We start from the raw sequence: 16,844 nt of genomic DNA, 5'->3' as shown, positions 1-16,844 counted from the left end.
AGGCTGAGCGCCAAAGAATTGATGCTTTTGAACTGTGGTGTTGGAGAAGACTCTTGAGAGTCCCTTGGACTGCAAGGAGATCCAACCAGTCCATTCTGAAGGAGATCAGCCCTGGGATTTCTTTGGAAGGAATGATACTAAAGCTGAAACTCCAGTACTTTGGCCACGTCATGCGAAGAGTTGACTCATTGGAAAAGACTCTGATGCTAGGAGGGATTGGAGGCAGGAGAAGGGGACGACAGAGGATGAGATGGCTGAATGGCATCACTGACTTGATGGACGTGAGTCTGAGTGAACTCCGGGAGTTGGTGATGGACAGGGAGGCCTGGTGTGCTGCGATTCATGGGGTTGCAAAGAGTCGGACACGACTGAGCGACTGATCTGATCTGATCTGATCTGAATGGGACAGCAACAGCAGAAATGTGCACACACCAGACACAGACATGTGCACAGCACACTCACTTCACCTGTTCAAGTTTAATCAATAATGTTCTCAACACACAGAAAAGCACCAAAGGGGACAAGATAACTACTGTGTGCCAAAACGGGCAAACCAACTGTTAATTTTTGCCATGTTTGCTAAATCTTCTTCTTAAGCTAACAAGGTTTGTTAAAGCCTCAACCTTCCTTCTCACACCAGAGTGTCCAGAAATTGGCATGTGGTTGTTCCTTGAAGAGTTTCCCACATTTACTGTGTGTGGATGTGCCCATGACAATACACAGTGTTGTTCTGGATGCTCTAAAACTTTTACACAAATGATATCACACTATCTTAGGCTTCTGCAGGGCACTGTACGATATACTGCATTGTATCTTATGTAAGATGTTCTCGTCCTGTATTATTATTTTGTGTCCTGTATATACTGTGCTGATTACACTTCTGTAACTTGCTTTCAACTATGTTTTTGAGATATATTCATGATACACACTGTTCTAGTCAGTACTTTTTTTTAAAAAAAGAAAAGCTTTATTATTTTTTTTAATGCACCGTGATGTTTGTGAGCTGTTAGTTCTTCAACTAGGAATTGAACCTAAGCCCCTGGCCGTGAAAGCATTGAGTGCTAAGCACTGGATTGACAGGGAATTCCCTAGGTCATTACTTTAAATACTGCATAATATCCTACTGCCTGAATACACAAATCACTTTACTATTTTAAGCTGTATCCTGGTTCTACAGTCCTTTGTTGTTAATAGCTGTATATTTAGCAGGTTATGTAAGCTTGACACCTAGTAGGTTTCTTCCCAGATTTGGAAGGGGAAGTCTCCAAATACAATTTTTTTTCCCAATTGCATTTCATGTGCAGAATCTGTGGGTATTTGGGGACAGTACTGCATTTTATTAAAATATCTACTCTGGGTATAACATTCTTATTTTGTTTTTTACAGTTTTATTATTTCATTTTTGGCTGGATTGGGTCTTCATTGCTGTGCAGGCTTTTCTCCAGTTGCGGCAAGCAGGGGCTACTCTCTGGTTGCGGTGCAAGGCCTTCTCATTGCAGTGGCTTTTCTCTCATTGCAGAGCACGAGCTCTAGGGTGAGGGGGCTTCAGTAGCTGTGGCACGTGGGCTCAGTAGTTGCGGTTTCTGGGCTCTGGAGTACATGCTCAGTAATTGTGGTGAACAGGCTTAGTTGCCCTGAGGCATGTGAGATCTTCCTGGGCCAGGGGCTGATCCTTTGTCACCTTCACTGTCAGGCTGATTCTTTCCCACTGAACCACCAGGGAAGCTGTGCACTGTTTGTCAATTGGGAGGTTTTGATCAAGATAAGAAAGGAAGGGACTGAGGGAGAAAAAGAGAGAGTGCCTGTGTGGGGGAGGGGAAAGGGTGCAGGTGTCTTTGGGGGGCAGGGGAAGGGGAGGAGCCGCACTTGGGGGTGGGGCCACGGCCTGGACCAGACTGCGGCATGTAAATGTCAGTTCTACCAGACTGAGCCTGCATCCATCCATCTCCCTGCCCTGGTGTCCTCATCTGAACAATTAAATGGAACTTAATACTTAGTTTATCACTATCCCTGGTGCAGGTAAGCACGCAACAGTAGCTATTCTTTCCTAACTGCCTTCTGTCTCCGAGTATGTAAGTTCAAGAAAATTACAACACATGCAAAACACCGAAAGTCTTATGTCCTAGGATAGCTACTTTAATAAACAGAAGACAGACAACTCTTAAGGAGAAAAAGCCACTGCATTTTAGCTCCTGGAAGGCTGGCATCTGACAGCCTTTAACAAGCAGCCACAGGAGGCACCTGTGGGCCTTGCCTCCGGAAGATCCTGGCTTTCTGCAGAGCAACCAGGCTCCGCCTCACAGATCCTCAGGTTAAGGGCCACTCCCCTGAGGTCTAGAAACATGTCCTTTGCTTGACTGGGACTAAAACAGGAGGATGTGAGCAGGTGAGGAATGGCTGAGGACTTGGGGGTCTCCACGTGCAGCTCAGGCTGCCGGCCTCTCAGGAGCTCTGGCCTCCGTTACATCTTTCATGTTGGGGTCGTGAGCACAGGTGCAGCTACGGGAGGGCCTGTGCTGGGTGTCGTGCATGGCTGAGTGGGTAAACGTACAGACCAGTGCACGTGGGTCCACTTACACACGACGTTCTTCCTTCTTGATTTTGGAACATTCTCTCAAGTTTAGCAATGTACTCTGGAAAGCTCTTTTATTTAAAAAAAAAAAAAAAAGGTAGCTTTATCACGCTTCTGGTAGGGGCTGGGGAGGTATTTTTAGACTCATCTCAGAGAGTAACTAATGGAGAGAGAAATTAGATCATTAGAAAAGAGCAGCTCAGCCAGCAGCTCAGCCCAGCACCTGCCCTTGATGACTACTGGGTGCTGGCTGACCCCTGCACCCCTGGCTCTTCGTTCCCTGGGCCAGGTCACCGGGGTCCAGCTCCTCTGGTTCAAGGACAGAACTGACATGCAGCGACGTGGTTTCCAAGGCTTCCCTTTAAAGACAGAAATCACTCTCACGTATATCAAGCACATCTCCTCTTCAGAAGTCAACTTTCTCTAGAAATGGGGCATGCAGAACTGCATCACAAATCGGTCAAATGATTCCTGGGAGCCCCAGTCCTCCCCAGAGAGGGGGTGCTTTAAGCCAGTCCCGATGCTCAGGCAAGCACGAAAGGCAGGTGGCAGCAGAGACCACTTGGGAGGGACTGTCCTGCAGGGCTGGCCTGAGCTGACAGGGGCTGGGATCTCAACAAAGTCACTGCCTTTCCTCTGGCTGGTCAGACACTGAATCTGAGGAATGGTATCGTCATTCGCCTGTCCCCAGGAAAACAGACCCTGCATGGACTGTAGCCTGCCAGACTACAGTCTGTCCATGGAATCTTCCAGGCAAGAATACTGGGGTGGGTTGCCTTTTCCTTCTCCAGGACATCTTCCTGAATCAGGGATCAAACCTGAGTCTCCTGCATTGGCAGGTGTTTTCTTTACCACTGAGCCACCTGGGAAACCCTTTCTTCTGGGTACAAGATGATAAAAATGTTCTAAAACTGATTGTGGTGATGGCTGCACAACTCTGTGGATATACTAAAAACCACTTACGTGTACACTTTAAATGAATTCTATGTCAATAAAGCTGGTAGTGAAAAAATTCTCCAGAGGCTCCCACTGGCTTGAGGGTACAATTAAAGCTCTTAATGGGATCTCCTCCAGCCCAAATGCAAGCAGCTGCTGTGCACTCCAGAAACTGCAAACCACTGGTCACTTCTTTGATGGGTGAGAACTTAAAATTGTCTTTCCATGACATTCCTGCTGTCCTGCCCCACCAACACATCTGGTGAACCCAGACTCCCCTCAAGATTCAGGTTCTAAATCAAACAAGAGGATGGGTCTTGATTTCTCTACTCTGTAGACAAGCAAAAACATCTTTCCCAGTTCATCGAGATGTGGCAGGTTGCTTTCTATCAAATCTAAAGGCTCTGGCTGTAAGACTGCTGTGTATTCAAGCCCATGTGTCTGCTTTAGATGGTTTTCTCTCTCTTTTTTATTTTCATGTAACCAGGAAGCAGCATGAATCAGGGATGAAGAATAACCATTATGGGACTTCCCTAGTGGTCCAGTGGTTAAGACTCTGTGCTTCTACCACAGGGGGCACAGGTTAGATCCCCGGTCAGGGAACTAAGATTCCTGCACACTGCATAGTACAGCAAAAAAACAAACAAACAAACAAACAAAAAAAAAACCCTGCAAACAGGGTGATGAAAATTAAGTCCAACAAAATTTGCCTCTTCCAAAACAAACGAACAACCAACCAAGAAGAGTTCTGGGGTCAGCCTCTGGCCTTCATTAGTTAATGAACTAAGCCTAGTAACTTAACCATTCCCTGCCTCAGTTTCCTCAACAAACCCTGAGATGGGTCAAAAGGAAAAAAAACTAGATAAAAACAGTATCTATACCCTAAAATTATGACAATTAAGTAAGATTAAATGACGTAAAGGCACCAAGAGTGTCTGGCACATATAAAGCACTAGAATAGTAGTTGTTATGATTAAAATATGATAAACTTTTATTTAACATATTGATATAATTTTAGCAGCCCTTCTCTCCTAATTCACTGCAAGTTTCTCTGACATTCATTCCTTCATTCAATTTATTCAACAAGCATTTACCAGATGCTTAACACATAGAAGAAGTCACGTGTTCAGTTCAGTTCAGTCACTCAGTTGTGTCCGACTCTTTGCAACCCCATGAATCGCAGCACTCCAGTCCTCCCTGTCCATCAACAACTCCCGGAGTTCGCCCAAACTCATGTCCATTGAGTCGGTGACACCATCCAACAATCTCATCCTCTGTTGTCCCCTTCTTCTCCTGCCTTCAGTCTTTCCCAGCATCAGAGTCTTTTCAAATGAGTCAGCTCTTCGCATGAGGTGGCCAAAGTATTGGAGTTTCAGCTTTAACATCAGTCCTTCCAATGAACATTCAGGACTGATCATCTTTAGGATGGACTAGTTGGATCTCCTTGCAGTCCAAGGGACTCTCAAGAGTCTTCTCCAACACCACAGTTCAAAAGCATCAATTCTTCAGCACTCAGCTTTCTTTATAGTCCAACTCTCACATCCATACATGAATACTGGAGAAATGATAGCCTTGACTATACGGACCTTTGTTGGCAAAGTAATGTCTCTGCTTTTGAATATGCTGTCTAGGTTGGTCATAACTTTCCTGCCAAGGAGTAAGGATCTTTTAATTTCATGCCTGCCATCACCATCTGAAGTGATTTTGGAGCCCCAAAAATAAAGTCTGACACTGTTTCCACTGTTTCCCCATCTATTTGTCATGAAGTGATGGGGCCAGATGCCATGATCTTAAGTTTTCTGAATGTTGAGCTTTAAGCCAACTTTTTCACTCTCCTCTTTCACTTTCATCAAGAGGCTCTTTAGTTCTTCTTCGCTTTCTGCCATAAGGGTGGTGTCATCTGCATATCTGAGGTTATTGATATTTCTCCTGGCAATCTTGATTCCAGCTTGTACTTCCTCCAGCCCAGCATTTCTCATGATGTACTTCTGCATATAAGTTAAATACGCAGGATGACAATATACAGCCTTGATGTACTCCTTTCCCGATTTGGAACCTGTCTGTTGTTCCGTGTCCAGTTCTAACTGTTGCTTCCTGACCTGCATATAGGTTTCTCAAGAGGGAGGTCAGGTGGTCTGGTATTCCCATCTCTTTCAGAATTTTCCACAGTTTATTGTGATCCACACAGTCAAAGGCTTTGGCATAGTCAATAAAGCAGAAATAGATGTTTTTTCTGGAACTCTCTTGCTTTTTCAATGATCCAGCGGATGTTGGCAATTTGATCTCTGGTTCCTCTGCCTTTTCTAAAACCAGTTTGAACATCTGGAAGTTCATGGTTCACGTATTATTGAAGCCTGGCTTGGAGAATTTTGAGCATTACTTTACTAGCATGTGAGATGAGTGCAATTGTGCGGTAGTTTGAGCATTCTTTGGCATTGCCTTTCTTTGGGACTGGAATGAAAACTGACCTTTTCCAGTCCTGTGGCCACTGCTGAGTTTTCCAAGTTTGCTGGCATATGGAGTGCAGCACTTTCACAGCATCATCTTTTAGGATTTGAAACAGCTCAACTGAAATTCCATCACCTCCATTAACTTTGTTCATAGTGATGCTTCCGAAGGCCCACTTGACTTCACATTCCAGGATGTCTGGCTCTAGGTGAGTGATCACACCATTGTGATTATCTGGGTTGTGAAGATCTTTTTTGTACAATTCTTTTGTGTTTTCTTGCCACCTCTTCTTAATATCTTCTGCTTCTGTTAGGTCCATACCATTTCTGTCCTTTATTGAGCCCATCTTTGCATGAAATGTTTCCTTGATATCTCTAATTTTCTTGAAGAGATCACAAGTCTTTCCCATCTATTGTTTTCCTTTATTTCTCTGCACTGATCACTGAGGAAGGTTTTCTTATCTCTCCTTGCTATTCTTTGGAACTCTGCATTCAGATGGGTATATCTTTCCTTTTCTCCTTTGCTTTTCGCTTCTCTTCTTTTCATAGCTATTTGTCACGTTAAGACTGTACATACTGTGATGGCTTAGGTAACTGTAACATGAGTGAGTATGCGTTATCTTGCTGTGTGTGTTTAATTTCATTTTTAAAAATTTTGGCTGTGCTGGGTCTTCGCTGTTGCCCAGGGGCTCTCTCTAGTTGCAGCATGTGGACTTACTTGCCCTTCGGTATGTGGGACCTTAGTTCCCCAATCAGGTATTGAACCTGTATCTCCTGCATTGGACAGCGGGTGTTTTAAAATTTTTTTAAATTGACTGTGCTAGGTCTTCGTTGCTTTGCTCAGGCTTTCGTTGCAGCAAGCAGGGGCTACTCTCTAGTTGTGGTATGCAGGCTTCTCATTGCAGTGGCTTCTTTTGTTGCAGAGCATAGGCTCTAGGGTACATGGGCTTCAGCAGTCATGACTTTCAGTCCCTAGAGTCAGGGCTCAGCTGCTCCAAGGCATGTGGGATCTTCCTGGACCAGGGATCAAACCTGTGTCCCCTGCACTGGCAGGCAGATTCTCACCCAGTGGACCACCAGGGAAGTCTCTGTTATGTTTGTTTTACATCTAACTTGGTTATTCCCTTCTGCTGAATCCTTGCCCCTGTTCTGATGGAGCCATGATTCATTCATGCCAGCTTCTGTCTGCACTATCTTTTTTACAATGCTATTCTGCCAAAGGGGAGGGAATATGCTAATTCAGTTTACACTTTTGTTATGGAAAAAGAAAGATGGGGTCAGAAAATTCAAGGAAGAGGGCAAACACCTGTATCTCACTGAGGCCCTCTGGGACACTTTCAGGGTGGGGCTGCAATGCTCCCTGAGGTGCTTTCCAAGGTCTCAACAAGGAGACAAATGCTGGGGTGGCCAGAGGCTTCAGAAATCAGTCCTGCGGTCAAGTTTAAGAAAGTGAATGGAGCTCAGGCCCAACTCAGCACCATCAAGGCACTGGGCTAGCCAAGAAGTCCCAGCCCATCCAGGATGTGGCCTCCTGGGTCCATAAGCCCACAGCCCTCCTGGAGCTGAGGGTCAGCGTCTCTGAAAAAGGAACACCGAGGTTGAGACCTAAAGCTTCAGAAAGGACCTGTGGGGGGGAAAGGGGGACAGGCATGGCCCCCCAGATACCTGAGGGCAAGAACTGGGCCTGGTTGGGCCTGGCAGAAGGGGCAGAGGGCAGTGAAGGGGCTGGAGGGGAACGTAGATGGGGTGGGGAAGTGACCGACCAAGCAGAGTCCTGCTGGCTGTGGCCAATGGTGCTCTCACCTGCCCAGAGGCCACTCCCCCTTCTCTTCTTACTAAGACCCCCTAACTTGTTCAGGAATCAGGCTGTGATCCTGCAGTCTCAGGGAAGGTGACCTGAGGGAGGGTCACCAGGTCACTGGGTGTGACCCAGTCCTGCCCAGGTGTAAGGGGGGGAACCCAGGGAAGGTTCTCCCACAGGACTGTAGGGACCGTGGGGACCAGATGCTGAAAGCACCGTGCTCGCCTGCACCTCCAGCAGGAAGGCAGAGAGGGTCTCAGAGCTGCCAGCCTGGAGCGGCGACATTGCACTACCTGGACCCCACCACCAGCCTCGACCCCCAGACTCCAGGTTATGGAGCAGAGTGCACATCCGCTGACTGGGGCCCCGACACCAGGGTTTGTTCTCACTGTCCAAAGCACCAGCTGGTCATGCTCACAGACCACCTGTCATTTCAGCCAGGGTCCAGGTCTCTCCATCCCTGTAGGGTCCTGTCTTCAGTCACAGTGACGGGGCTATTGACCTGCCACATCGTCTCTCAAATTCTGCTCTGGCCATTTGTGGCCAGTCACTGCCCTAATCATTTTATCTTGGTGACAACGCTGGTCACACAATAATCATGTCACCTCTCATTTTCCTTGGCCACTCAGGCAAGTCCTTCTTTACAACCCCCTTACTCCATTGCAGGAAATGCCTGAGTTTTGCAGGAGGAACTGAATTTCTACCTACATGTTGTCAACCTTAGGGGAAGAGAAAAATCAGTGTCTTCTTTTAAAACTTCTAGGTTCCAAGACTTATAAAAATTCTCCAGCTTGAAATCAAGATCCCAAATGACTGGAATCTTGACGAGTAGACCTAGGCTGCATTATAATCTGGAAAAACAAAGATGTGGTCCAACTCCACAGTGCTGGCCAGCTAGGGAAGGCATGTGTGCAGTGGCGGGAGGCTAAGGCTTGAAGATTCTGTGGAAATAAGATCCCCCCTGCCCCGGCCCCACAAAGCTGTGCACAGGCAGCTTGTACGATCACACAGTCAGCTGCCAGCAAAATTATAAGGTGGAGGTCAGAGAAGCTGGAAGCCTGAAGATACTCAAACCCAGCTGAAAATGAATAAATGAGAGGAAGAGAAAGCCTGTAAGACGTCCACACCATTAATGACCAGAGAATCAGGCTGCAATGGACCATTCTTAAGGCAGATGAAGCAGGAGAGACAAACCCTCTGGGATTTCAGGGTGTAATTTGTATCAAGAGAGTGACAGCCCCTGAAATGAGGTGGAAGGATGTTTTCAGTCCCTCTCAGCAAGGGACCCCAAAATCAGACCCAGAGCTCAGAGGAATTGGGAAATCAGAAGCCATCTGTCTATACCTGCTGTTCTGCTCTGAGGATGGGCAGAATATTATACAATCACCAGCAATCTTTACCAGAGAACAAAGTCCAGGCTGATTAAAGCATTATTTTTAAAAAACGAAAATAGTGATCATTTACTTGATCTTGGGTTGGGGAAGATCTTTCTGAGTGGAAATGGGGAGGGGAAAAGAGGAAACGGAGACGAGATCTGAATGACCCAAAAGCTAGGTACCAAATGTCAGCAAGGGGTCCAGAACCCCCCACGCCATTGGTGATTACACCTATGTCTTGCTGCTGGCAGCCAATCTGGCCAAGGCATGCAAAGTCTTTAAAACGGTCACACTCTTGACATAGTGAGTCAATGTCTAGGAATTTTTCCTAAGGAAATAATCAGAGAGAGATAAAAAATGACTTACACTATCAAAAGACTGGGAAAAAAACATGAATGTTCAACAACAGGTGAGCAGTAAAGTACTTAGGAAATATTTCTAGAACAGCATACTATCTGGCCTTCAAAATCATGTTTCAAAGAATAGTGAACAATGAGACTGTGCTCACAAAACATCAGATTTTTAAAAAGTTAGTAGGTATAGAATGATTTTTTAACTTGTGACATAAACATACACACATACATTAGTACATCTGGAAGAAAACGCCAAAATAGTGGTTATATAATTGTATTACTTGGTGGGGAAACTTAGGATGATTTTAGTTTTCTGTTCCTAGGTGCCCAAAGCATGGTAACCAGGAAACTGGATGTCTATCACTCACTCTTCAACACTTGGCTTACTGCCACCTCTTCCAGGCAGTCCTCCTGCACTACCCTCCCTTACCCATGTTATTCTAGGTGCTCCCCTGGGACTGGACTCCGGACTGACCTCTGCAACATTCTTTATTCCTGCATCATCAGACTCACTGTATCCCCGTGACACATTCTGCTACTGTAGCCAGAAATTGGGGTGTCTCATTGCTGCATGCCTGGTCTGTGTGGACTCTGACAGATCTTCAGGCTAGAGTGCTGGATTGTGAATGTAATTGAGTACCTGGTCCTCTGTGCCCTGTGCCTCTCAAGCCGAGGAGGGCCAAGCAGACAAGGGTGAGCAAACCACAGCGGAGAGAAAGCTTCTTACCTTGGCCAGCAGGCTTGAAACGCGCTTCACCTCTCCATGTGCCTTCAGCAGCTCCTGCCTGAGCTCCGAGCAGGACTGTTCCAGCTGGTCCTTCTCGGCTCGAGCCACAGTCAGCATTTCCTGGACGTCGCAGCCCTCAGCCATGGGCCCCAGGGGGCTGGCCCCTCCAGTTTTCTGCTCCTCGTTCTCCAGGGAGGCCTGCAAAGACCCGTTCTCTACCTGGAGCCCTTCCACGGGAAGCTGACGCGCTGCTGGGATCTCGGCTGTGGGGCCGCCGCTGTGCTGCTCCAGCTCCAGGCGGGTGGTCAGCTCCCCATTCACCTCCTGCAGGTGCCGGACCAGCTCCAGGGCACTGCGGTGCTCCTCCTCGACGGCGCGCAGGCGGCACGTCAGCTGCTGTTGGATGCTCAGCAGCTTCTCGCGCTCGAAGCGGCCCTGCTCCAGGATCTCTGTGCACTTCTGTTCCAGCTCCAGGATCTTGCCTTCCTGGGCGCCAGGCTCCTCGCCCTTGACACGCTCCTGCAGGAGGGTCATAAGCTTCTCATTCTCCTGGCTCAGCTGCTCCGCCCTCTCCCGGTGCTGATGGAAGGACGTTTCCAGGAGCGTCTTCTCATCCGCCAGCTTCTCATTTTCAGCCGTCAGCTCCTGCACCATCTGCTGCTGGTCAGACAGCTCCTGCAGCGTGGCCTGCAGCTCCTCAGCCGTGCTGTGCTGGTTCTCCTCCATCCTGTGGATCTTCTCTGCCAGGGACGCCAAGGACAGCTCGCTCGCTGTGTTTGGGGAGCTGCCGGCTGCCGAGCACTTGGAGCTCTTGACAAGGCTCCCAGCAGGGGACAGGGGCCCCAGGGTGTCTGCTGGGATGTGTTCGAAGTCAGAGGCATCCGGGGACAAGGAGGCCTTGGTGACATCACTGCTGGAAGAGCCTGATGTCCGCAGGGCACCCTCATGTGGGTTTTTTCTGTACACATCAATTTCACTCAAAGCCTCATTCCCCGTCGGGCTCCCGAAGCTGGACTCCTGAGTTATGGACGTCGGGCAGCTGCTGTCCCCGGTGTGACTTGCTCCCCCCTCTGAATCTGGGGAATGCTCAAAATAAGTCAGTTTCTCTTTCAAGGCCCGGTTTTCTTCCTCGAGCTCTGCGAGCTCTTTCTGGAAGCTCTTGTTCTTCTCCTCAAGGGCTCGGATCAAAGGTTCCGAGTCACCCGGCAAGACTGATGCTCCGTCCACACTGGAGTCCAAAGCATCCCCGCCTTCACTGTCCTGAGTCCGTTTCTCCATCCATTTCTTGAGTTCACTTCGGAGCCTGTTGATCTCACTGTCTTTCTCTTTAGCTTCTGCCAAGAGCTCCCGGACCTGGGACTCGAGCACAGCCTTCTCTGCACCTTCATGCTCCGGCCGGGGTCTTGGGGGAGCAGCCCGCACGTGCTTGGTGGGGGTGGGCGTGCTGGAAGAGGTGGGGCTGGTCGTCACTTTCCTTGAGTTGGAGGGACCGCGTGGCACAGTTCTGTCTCTTGAGACACTGACGGCAAGTTCTCGAGGGGCAGGAATGCCTGTCCTCTTGGTAGCTGTCACGGACCCTGAAGAGAGAAGAAACCAGTGAAACAAAGCGAGCACTTTTATGAAGGAAACCCAGTAACTTCAGCTCTCAGGGCACGTGGGCAGCATGGCTGCCACTCTTCCTTCATTGCATCCTCCCTGAAGTACCTACCCAGCTCCAACTGGGGCTTCTGCACCCCTGCCCCCAGCCCTGTGCTTCAGCAGAGCTAAGGCCACGCTGAGCTACTCAGCATCACCCCGTCCCCAGAGACAGCTGCTGCCTCAAAGCACACACCAGCCCCACAGTCAAGGTCAACGAGACACCAGGAGAGAGGTTCCTGGGTGAGCGTCTAAACATACTGGTTGCGGGTGAGTCTGGGGACGGCTGGCAACCATCACGGCAAGAGGAAGGTGAGGATGCAGAGAAGAAAGAAGGAACCAAGCTCTTAGTGGCGCTGCGGAGCTGTGGGTCAGTCACCCTGAGGCTGGCCCTCCAACCACACAAGCCAACAGTCACCTTTCATAAGTCACCTTAAACTAGGTTTTCTGTAACTTGAAACGTAACACAACTGAATTGACAGTTCTGGCAACTAAGCAAAATACAGGATCGCTGTGAATTCTTAAACAAACACTCAAAAAATGTATCATTTGCATTCTGACTGAACAAATTTCATGAAGAAATCAGAAGACCCAAATAATATTGTACTAGGCACAGGCTGATCTGATTCAATGACCTATTGTTTTTAACAAAGTGGGAATACTGTGCTCATTTGTATTCACAAAGAAACAAGAACCAACACGATGAGGGCCCAGCACATTCATCTGCAGTACAGTTTTCAATGCCAAACAGATTTACATAATGTGGAAATGATACAGAATTTAGAACTTACAATAGAAAATGTAAGGTCAGGAATTTATTTTCATCTATACTACCAGTTATTTTTTAACCTTCACCTATACTACATTTTAAATTTTCACTTATACTGTTTACTATGGAAAATGTAAAAAAAAAAAAAAAAAAAAATCTAGGGGTGAAAACTCAGACATCAATCTCCTAAATGCTCCAAAATGAAACCCACCTTGGAGGTTAAAGTATAAAATGAAAAATCTGGACGTCTTACAAACTCAAAGATGTGTGATGAATCAAGGCTGACTGCAGCAAGTTACACTACAATGGACCGTGGACCGGAGGCCTCTGCTGTGTAGGGAGGGTGGGGGGCAGGGACACATCCACAGCCTGGCAGAGGCCCCAGCCAGCCGAGGCAGAAGCAGGAACCACTGTGGTGAAACAGCTCTGAACCCACTGCCAAGACAGCCACTAAGTCATGAGTAACTGTGTCTCCCAGTGCCCTGGAATCCGGGGGGTGATGTGGAGGCAGACAGTGGACACTGCTGAGTGTCTGACGGCGGATGCCTCTAAAACATTGACATGATGAAGGCTAAGCTGTCGTAGCCACATAGAATAAGACTCAGGTTTTTAAGTTAACCTTTCCAAATTACCAGGGCTTCCCTGGTAGCTCAGAGGGTAAAGCATCTGCCCACAATGCTGGAGACCCAGGTTCAATCCCTGGATCAGGAAGATCCCCTGGAGAAGGCAATGGCAACCCACTCCAGCACTTTTGCCTGGAAAATCCCATGGACAGAGGAGCCTGGCAGGCTATAGTCCTTGGGGTTGCAAAGAGTTGGACACAACTGAGCAACTTCACTTCACTTTCCAAATCAAGTTACTAGAAAGCTAAGAGCACGGTAACACACGTGTGATGCATGGCTGTGTCCTGGTGCCTCCGGTACACCACAATAAATGCTCAGTAAAGAAAAGATGTGTTTAAATGCCCTTGTAAAGTGAAGACTGAAATCACTAAGCAATAAACCTTTTCATCACACCAGTCTTCTGGAGTGAAGTAACCTTGGCAAGGACCCGAATGAAAATTGAGGGATAACTAAAGTTTCAACTTAATGATAGTGAGGACATGCAACACTGAATATCCAGGACCGACTGTCACGGTATCTGCATTCCTGATAACGCCACTAAAGCAAGGCTCCTTTCAGCTGTCTGTTGACTGGGAAGAATGATGTGGACAGCAGCAGCCCACCTCTGCCATCGTGGCAGCGGCAGCTTCACTGCTTCCTCTTGCTGACAGTCTCAGTCTGTCCGCCACTTGGGTGTTACTTATGCCTTATCTAAACTACTAGGAATTTGTTGACATCAAACCCAAGTCCATTTATGAATTATATCCAGTTGCGGATTACAAAGCACGCAACCCAGCTGTACTTTCATAACATCTGTTCTTTTTTTGGTTCTCGCTGCTTCGTCATCACTTGACAATCAGTGTACTTGCCTCCTTACCTTCTTTAAAAGGCTCTTCCCATCTCTGGACACATCTTTTCAGAAACTATCATTAGCTGAGCATAAGTTGAGAGTGCTGCTAAAATTCATCACTGGACCAAACTAAAGTGGTAATACTTCCCCCTCTGCATCAAGACATCCCATCACGGCCACTGGCAGGGTTGGGGGTACAGTCCCCCAGCTTACCATGTCATAAACCAGAAGGGTTCTTCCTCCCAGTCTCCTTCAAGAACTGAGTTCAGAGGCGTCAGCTCAGAGCCATTCAGCCTGGGCAGGTTCCCCAGCCCAGGAAAGCTGAGCAGGGAGACAGCCGGGGTGGCTAGAGCCTAGGCTGATGGGCAGGGCCCGGCGTGGTAGGCACCCTTGCGTCTTTCCTCTTCTGATCACTGTTTATTTGTGCCAAGGATAGCTGTCTGGCTACAAGAAGTTAAAAGCAAGCTCTGCCTAATACAATAATATTTTTAAACCATGTTTGACATGTTACATTTCACAACACCAGAGGAGAAACTGTATTATCTTGTGGCTGATCACAGGTGCATCAAAGTGTGTGTCACAGACACACGCACAAGGAGGGGAGAGGACGCGTAGGACAGGGAGTGCTGAGCTGGTCGACAGTGAGTAGTTCTCCTGATTCTTTTTTACGTTATATTTATGCCATAAAGTAAGAAAGAGGGAACACAGGGAACTACTCTGTGGTGACCTAAGTGCAAAGGAAATCTGAAAAAGATAGGATATATGTATACAAATGGCTGATTCAGTTTGCTGTACAGCAGAAACTGACACAACACTGTAAAGCAACTATACTCCAATAAAACTTAAAAAAAAAAAAGGGAAAAATCCTATCATAACAATACACAGAGAGAAAATGGGGTGGGAAAAAAAATCTTTCCATAGAACAAAGCATGTTTAAAATAAACAACAGTGCAGTCATTTAAATTATTGATAAGGTTTTAAGCAGTGGTTCTCATGAGCTGAAGGTAAAACACTTTCAGTCTCTTTCTGATTTCCTCATCTTACCCAAAGAATCTGTTCCTGGGGCTGCTCTGTGTGATGTGTGTCAGGTTGGGGGAAAGGGTGGCATTCTGAAGTAAACCATTAACCTTTCGTTTATTCACCAAGGATTCGAGTCCTGCTCTACAGAGACACACAATTCACAAGATTGCATGCTGCCTGCCTGGTCTCCTAACACAAGCAGACTCGCTCATTCTATCTCTAAAAATCTAAAACTACCAGGTTACTCTGTATTATAACTCTTTATAACCTTTTTTAAAAAATAAGATAATACACTTTAAAAAAATATTTATTTTTATTTACTTGGCTGTGCCAGGTCTTGGTTGCGGCATGTGGGGGTCTTAGTTCCCTGACCAGGGATGGACCCCAGGCACCCTGCACTGGGAGCACAGAGTCTTAGCCACCAGGGAAGTCCTTTTGTAACCTTTTTCTTGGAAAATTCCAGTAATTTCTTTACTGTCAAATCTAATCTCCCCGGACTCCTCATCCATTTCCGCTCTTGGCTGGTGGCTCACTTTTGAGAATCTTTGCTCTCTGCAGTCACAAAATATTCTGACAGTGGTACCAGCCATCTTTCAGTTTCCCCCATCAGAGAAGAACATATTTAAAGCCTCCTTCCTCCTTTCTTTTTGTAACCAGCCAGGCAGTCACCCAGATGTATTAATTAGCTTTGAGAGGGTCTCCATGTTTTTCCTTTCCTTTCAGTCTGACTCTAGTCCAGGTCCTTGGAACGTTCCATTGAAATTTCTGAAACATTCTCACAGGTCTTTCTGGTTCCAGCCTCCCCCACCTGTAAGATGTTCTGGATCCATATCCCTTAAGTAAGCCTCATTTTCTATTCCAGACTCTGTATGTATTTCCCGTCAAACTTCTTCCTGTGGTTTCAAGGTCACGCATACCAGCCACAGCCAACCGTATTCATCATTTGCACCTTTCTGCTCCCCACAACCCTCACTGAGCTCTTGCCAGTGTCCCCAGGGTCCCCAATACACCTGTGACTTGTGGAAATGTCATTCCCTTCCCACTGGATCCTTCTAACCAGCATTTAAACATATTCAATTCTCTTCAATTAAAAGACACATGCACCCAGTGTTCACTGCAGCACTATTCACAAGAGCCAAGGCATGGAAACAACCTAAATGTCCATCAATAGATGACTGGATAAAGAATAGCGTATATGAAAGTGAAAGTGACTCAGCGTGTCCAACTCTTTGCGACCCCACGGACTATACAGTCCATGGAATTCTCCAGGCCAGAATAATGGAATGGGTAACCGTTCCCTTCTCCAGGGGATCTTCCTAACCCAGGGATCAAACCCAGGTCTCCACATTGCAGGTGGATTCTTTACCACCTGACCCACAAGGGAAACCCAAGAATACTGGAGTGGGTAGCCTATCCCTTCTCCAGCAGATCTTCCCGACACAGGAATCGAACAGGGGTCTCCTGCATTGCAGGTGGATTCTTCACCAACTGAGCTATCAGGGAAGCCCCATGTGTATATATACAATGGAATATTACTTGGCCATAAAAAAGAACAAAATAATGCCATTTGTAGCAACATGGGAAAGACTGAAGGCAAAAGGACCAGCGGGTGGCAGAGGATAAGATGGTTGGATAGCATCACTGACTCAATCGACATGAATCTGAGCAAATTCTGGGAGACAGTGAAGGACAGGGAAGCCTGGTGTGCTGTAGTCCATGGGGTCACAAAGAGTCAAACATGACTTAGCAACTGAGA

The 16,844-nt window shown here is 47.2% G+C and overlaps 1 protein-coding gene across 14 annotated transcripts in view; it reads right to left on the bottom strand.

The window, feature by feature from the left end:
• Nucleotides 1-16,844, bottom strand: part of SPECC1 (sperm antigen with calponin homology and coiled-coil domains 1) — a 206,640-nt gene that overhangs the window by 62,582 nt on the left and 127,214 nt on the right. For all 14 annotated transcript variants that reach the window (XM_086358622.1, XM_086358634.1, XM_086358624.1 and 11 more), the window contains one exon: nt 10,213-11,789. In XM_086358622.1, coding sequence (XP_086214748.1) covers nt 10,213-11,789 — 1,577 coding nt within the window. The remainder of the gene's footprint in view (nt 1-10,212; nt 11,790-16,844) is intronic.

Source organism: Bos grunniens, chromosome 19 (assembly GCF_055505025.1).
Source record: "Bos grunniens cultivar Pamir isolate PY7600 chromosome 19, Bosgru_T2T1.0, whole genome shotgun sequence".
Lineage (NCBI taxonomy): Eukaryota > Metazoa > Chordata > Mammalia > Artiodactyla > Bovidae > Bos > Bos grunniens.
This window is presented reverse-complemented; position numbering and strand designations above follow the sequence as displayed.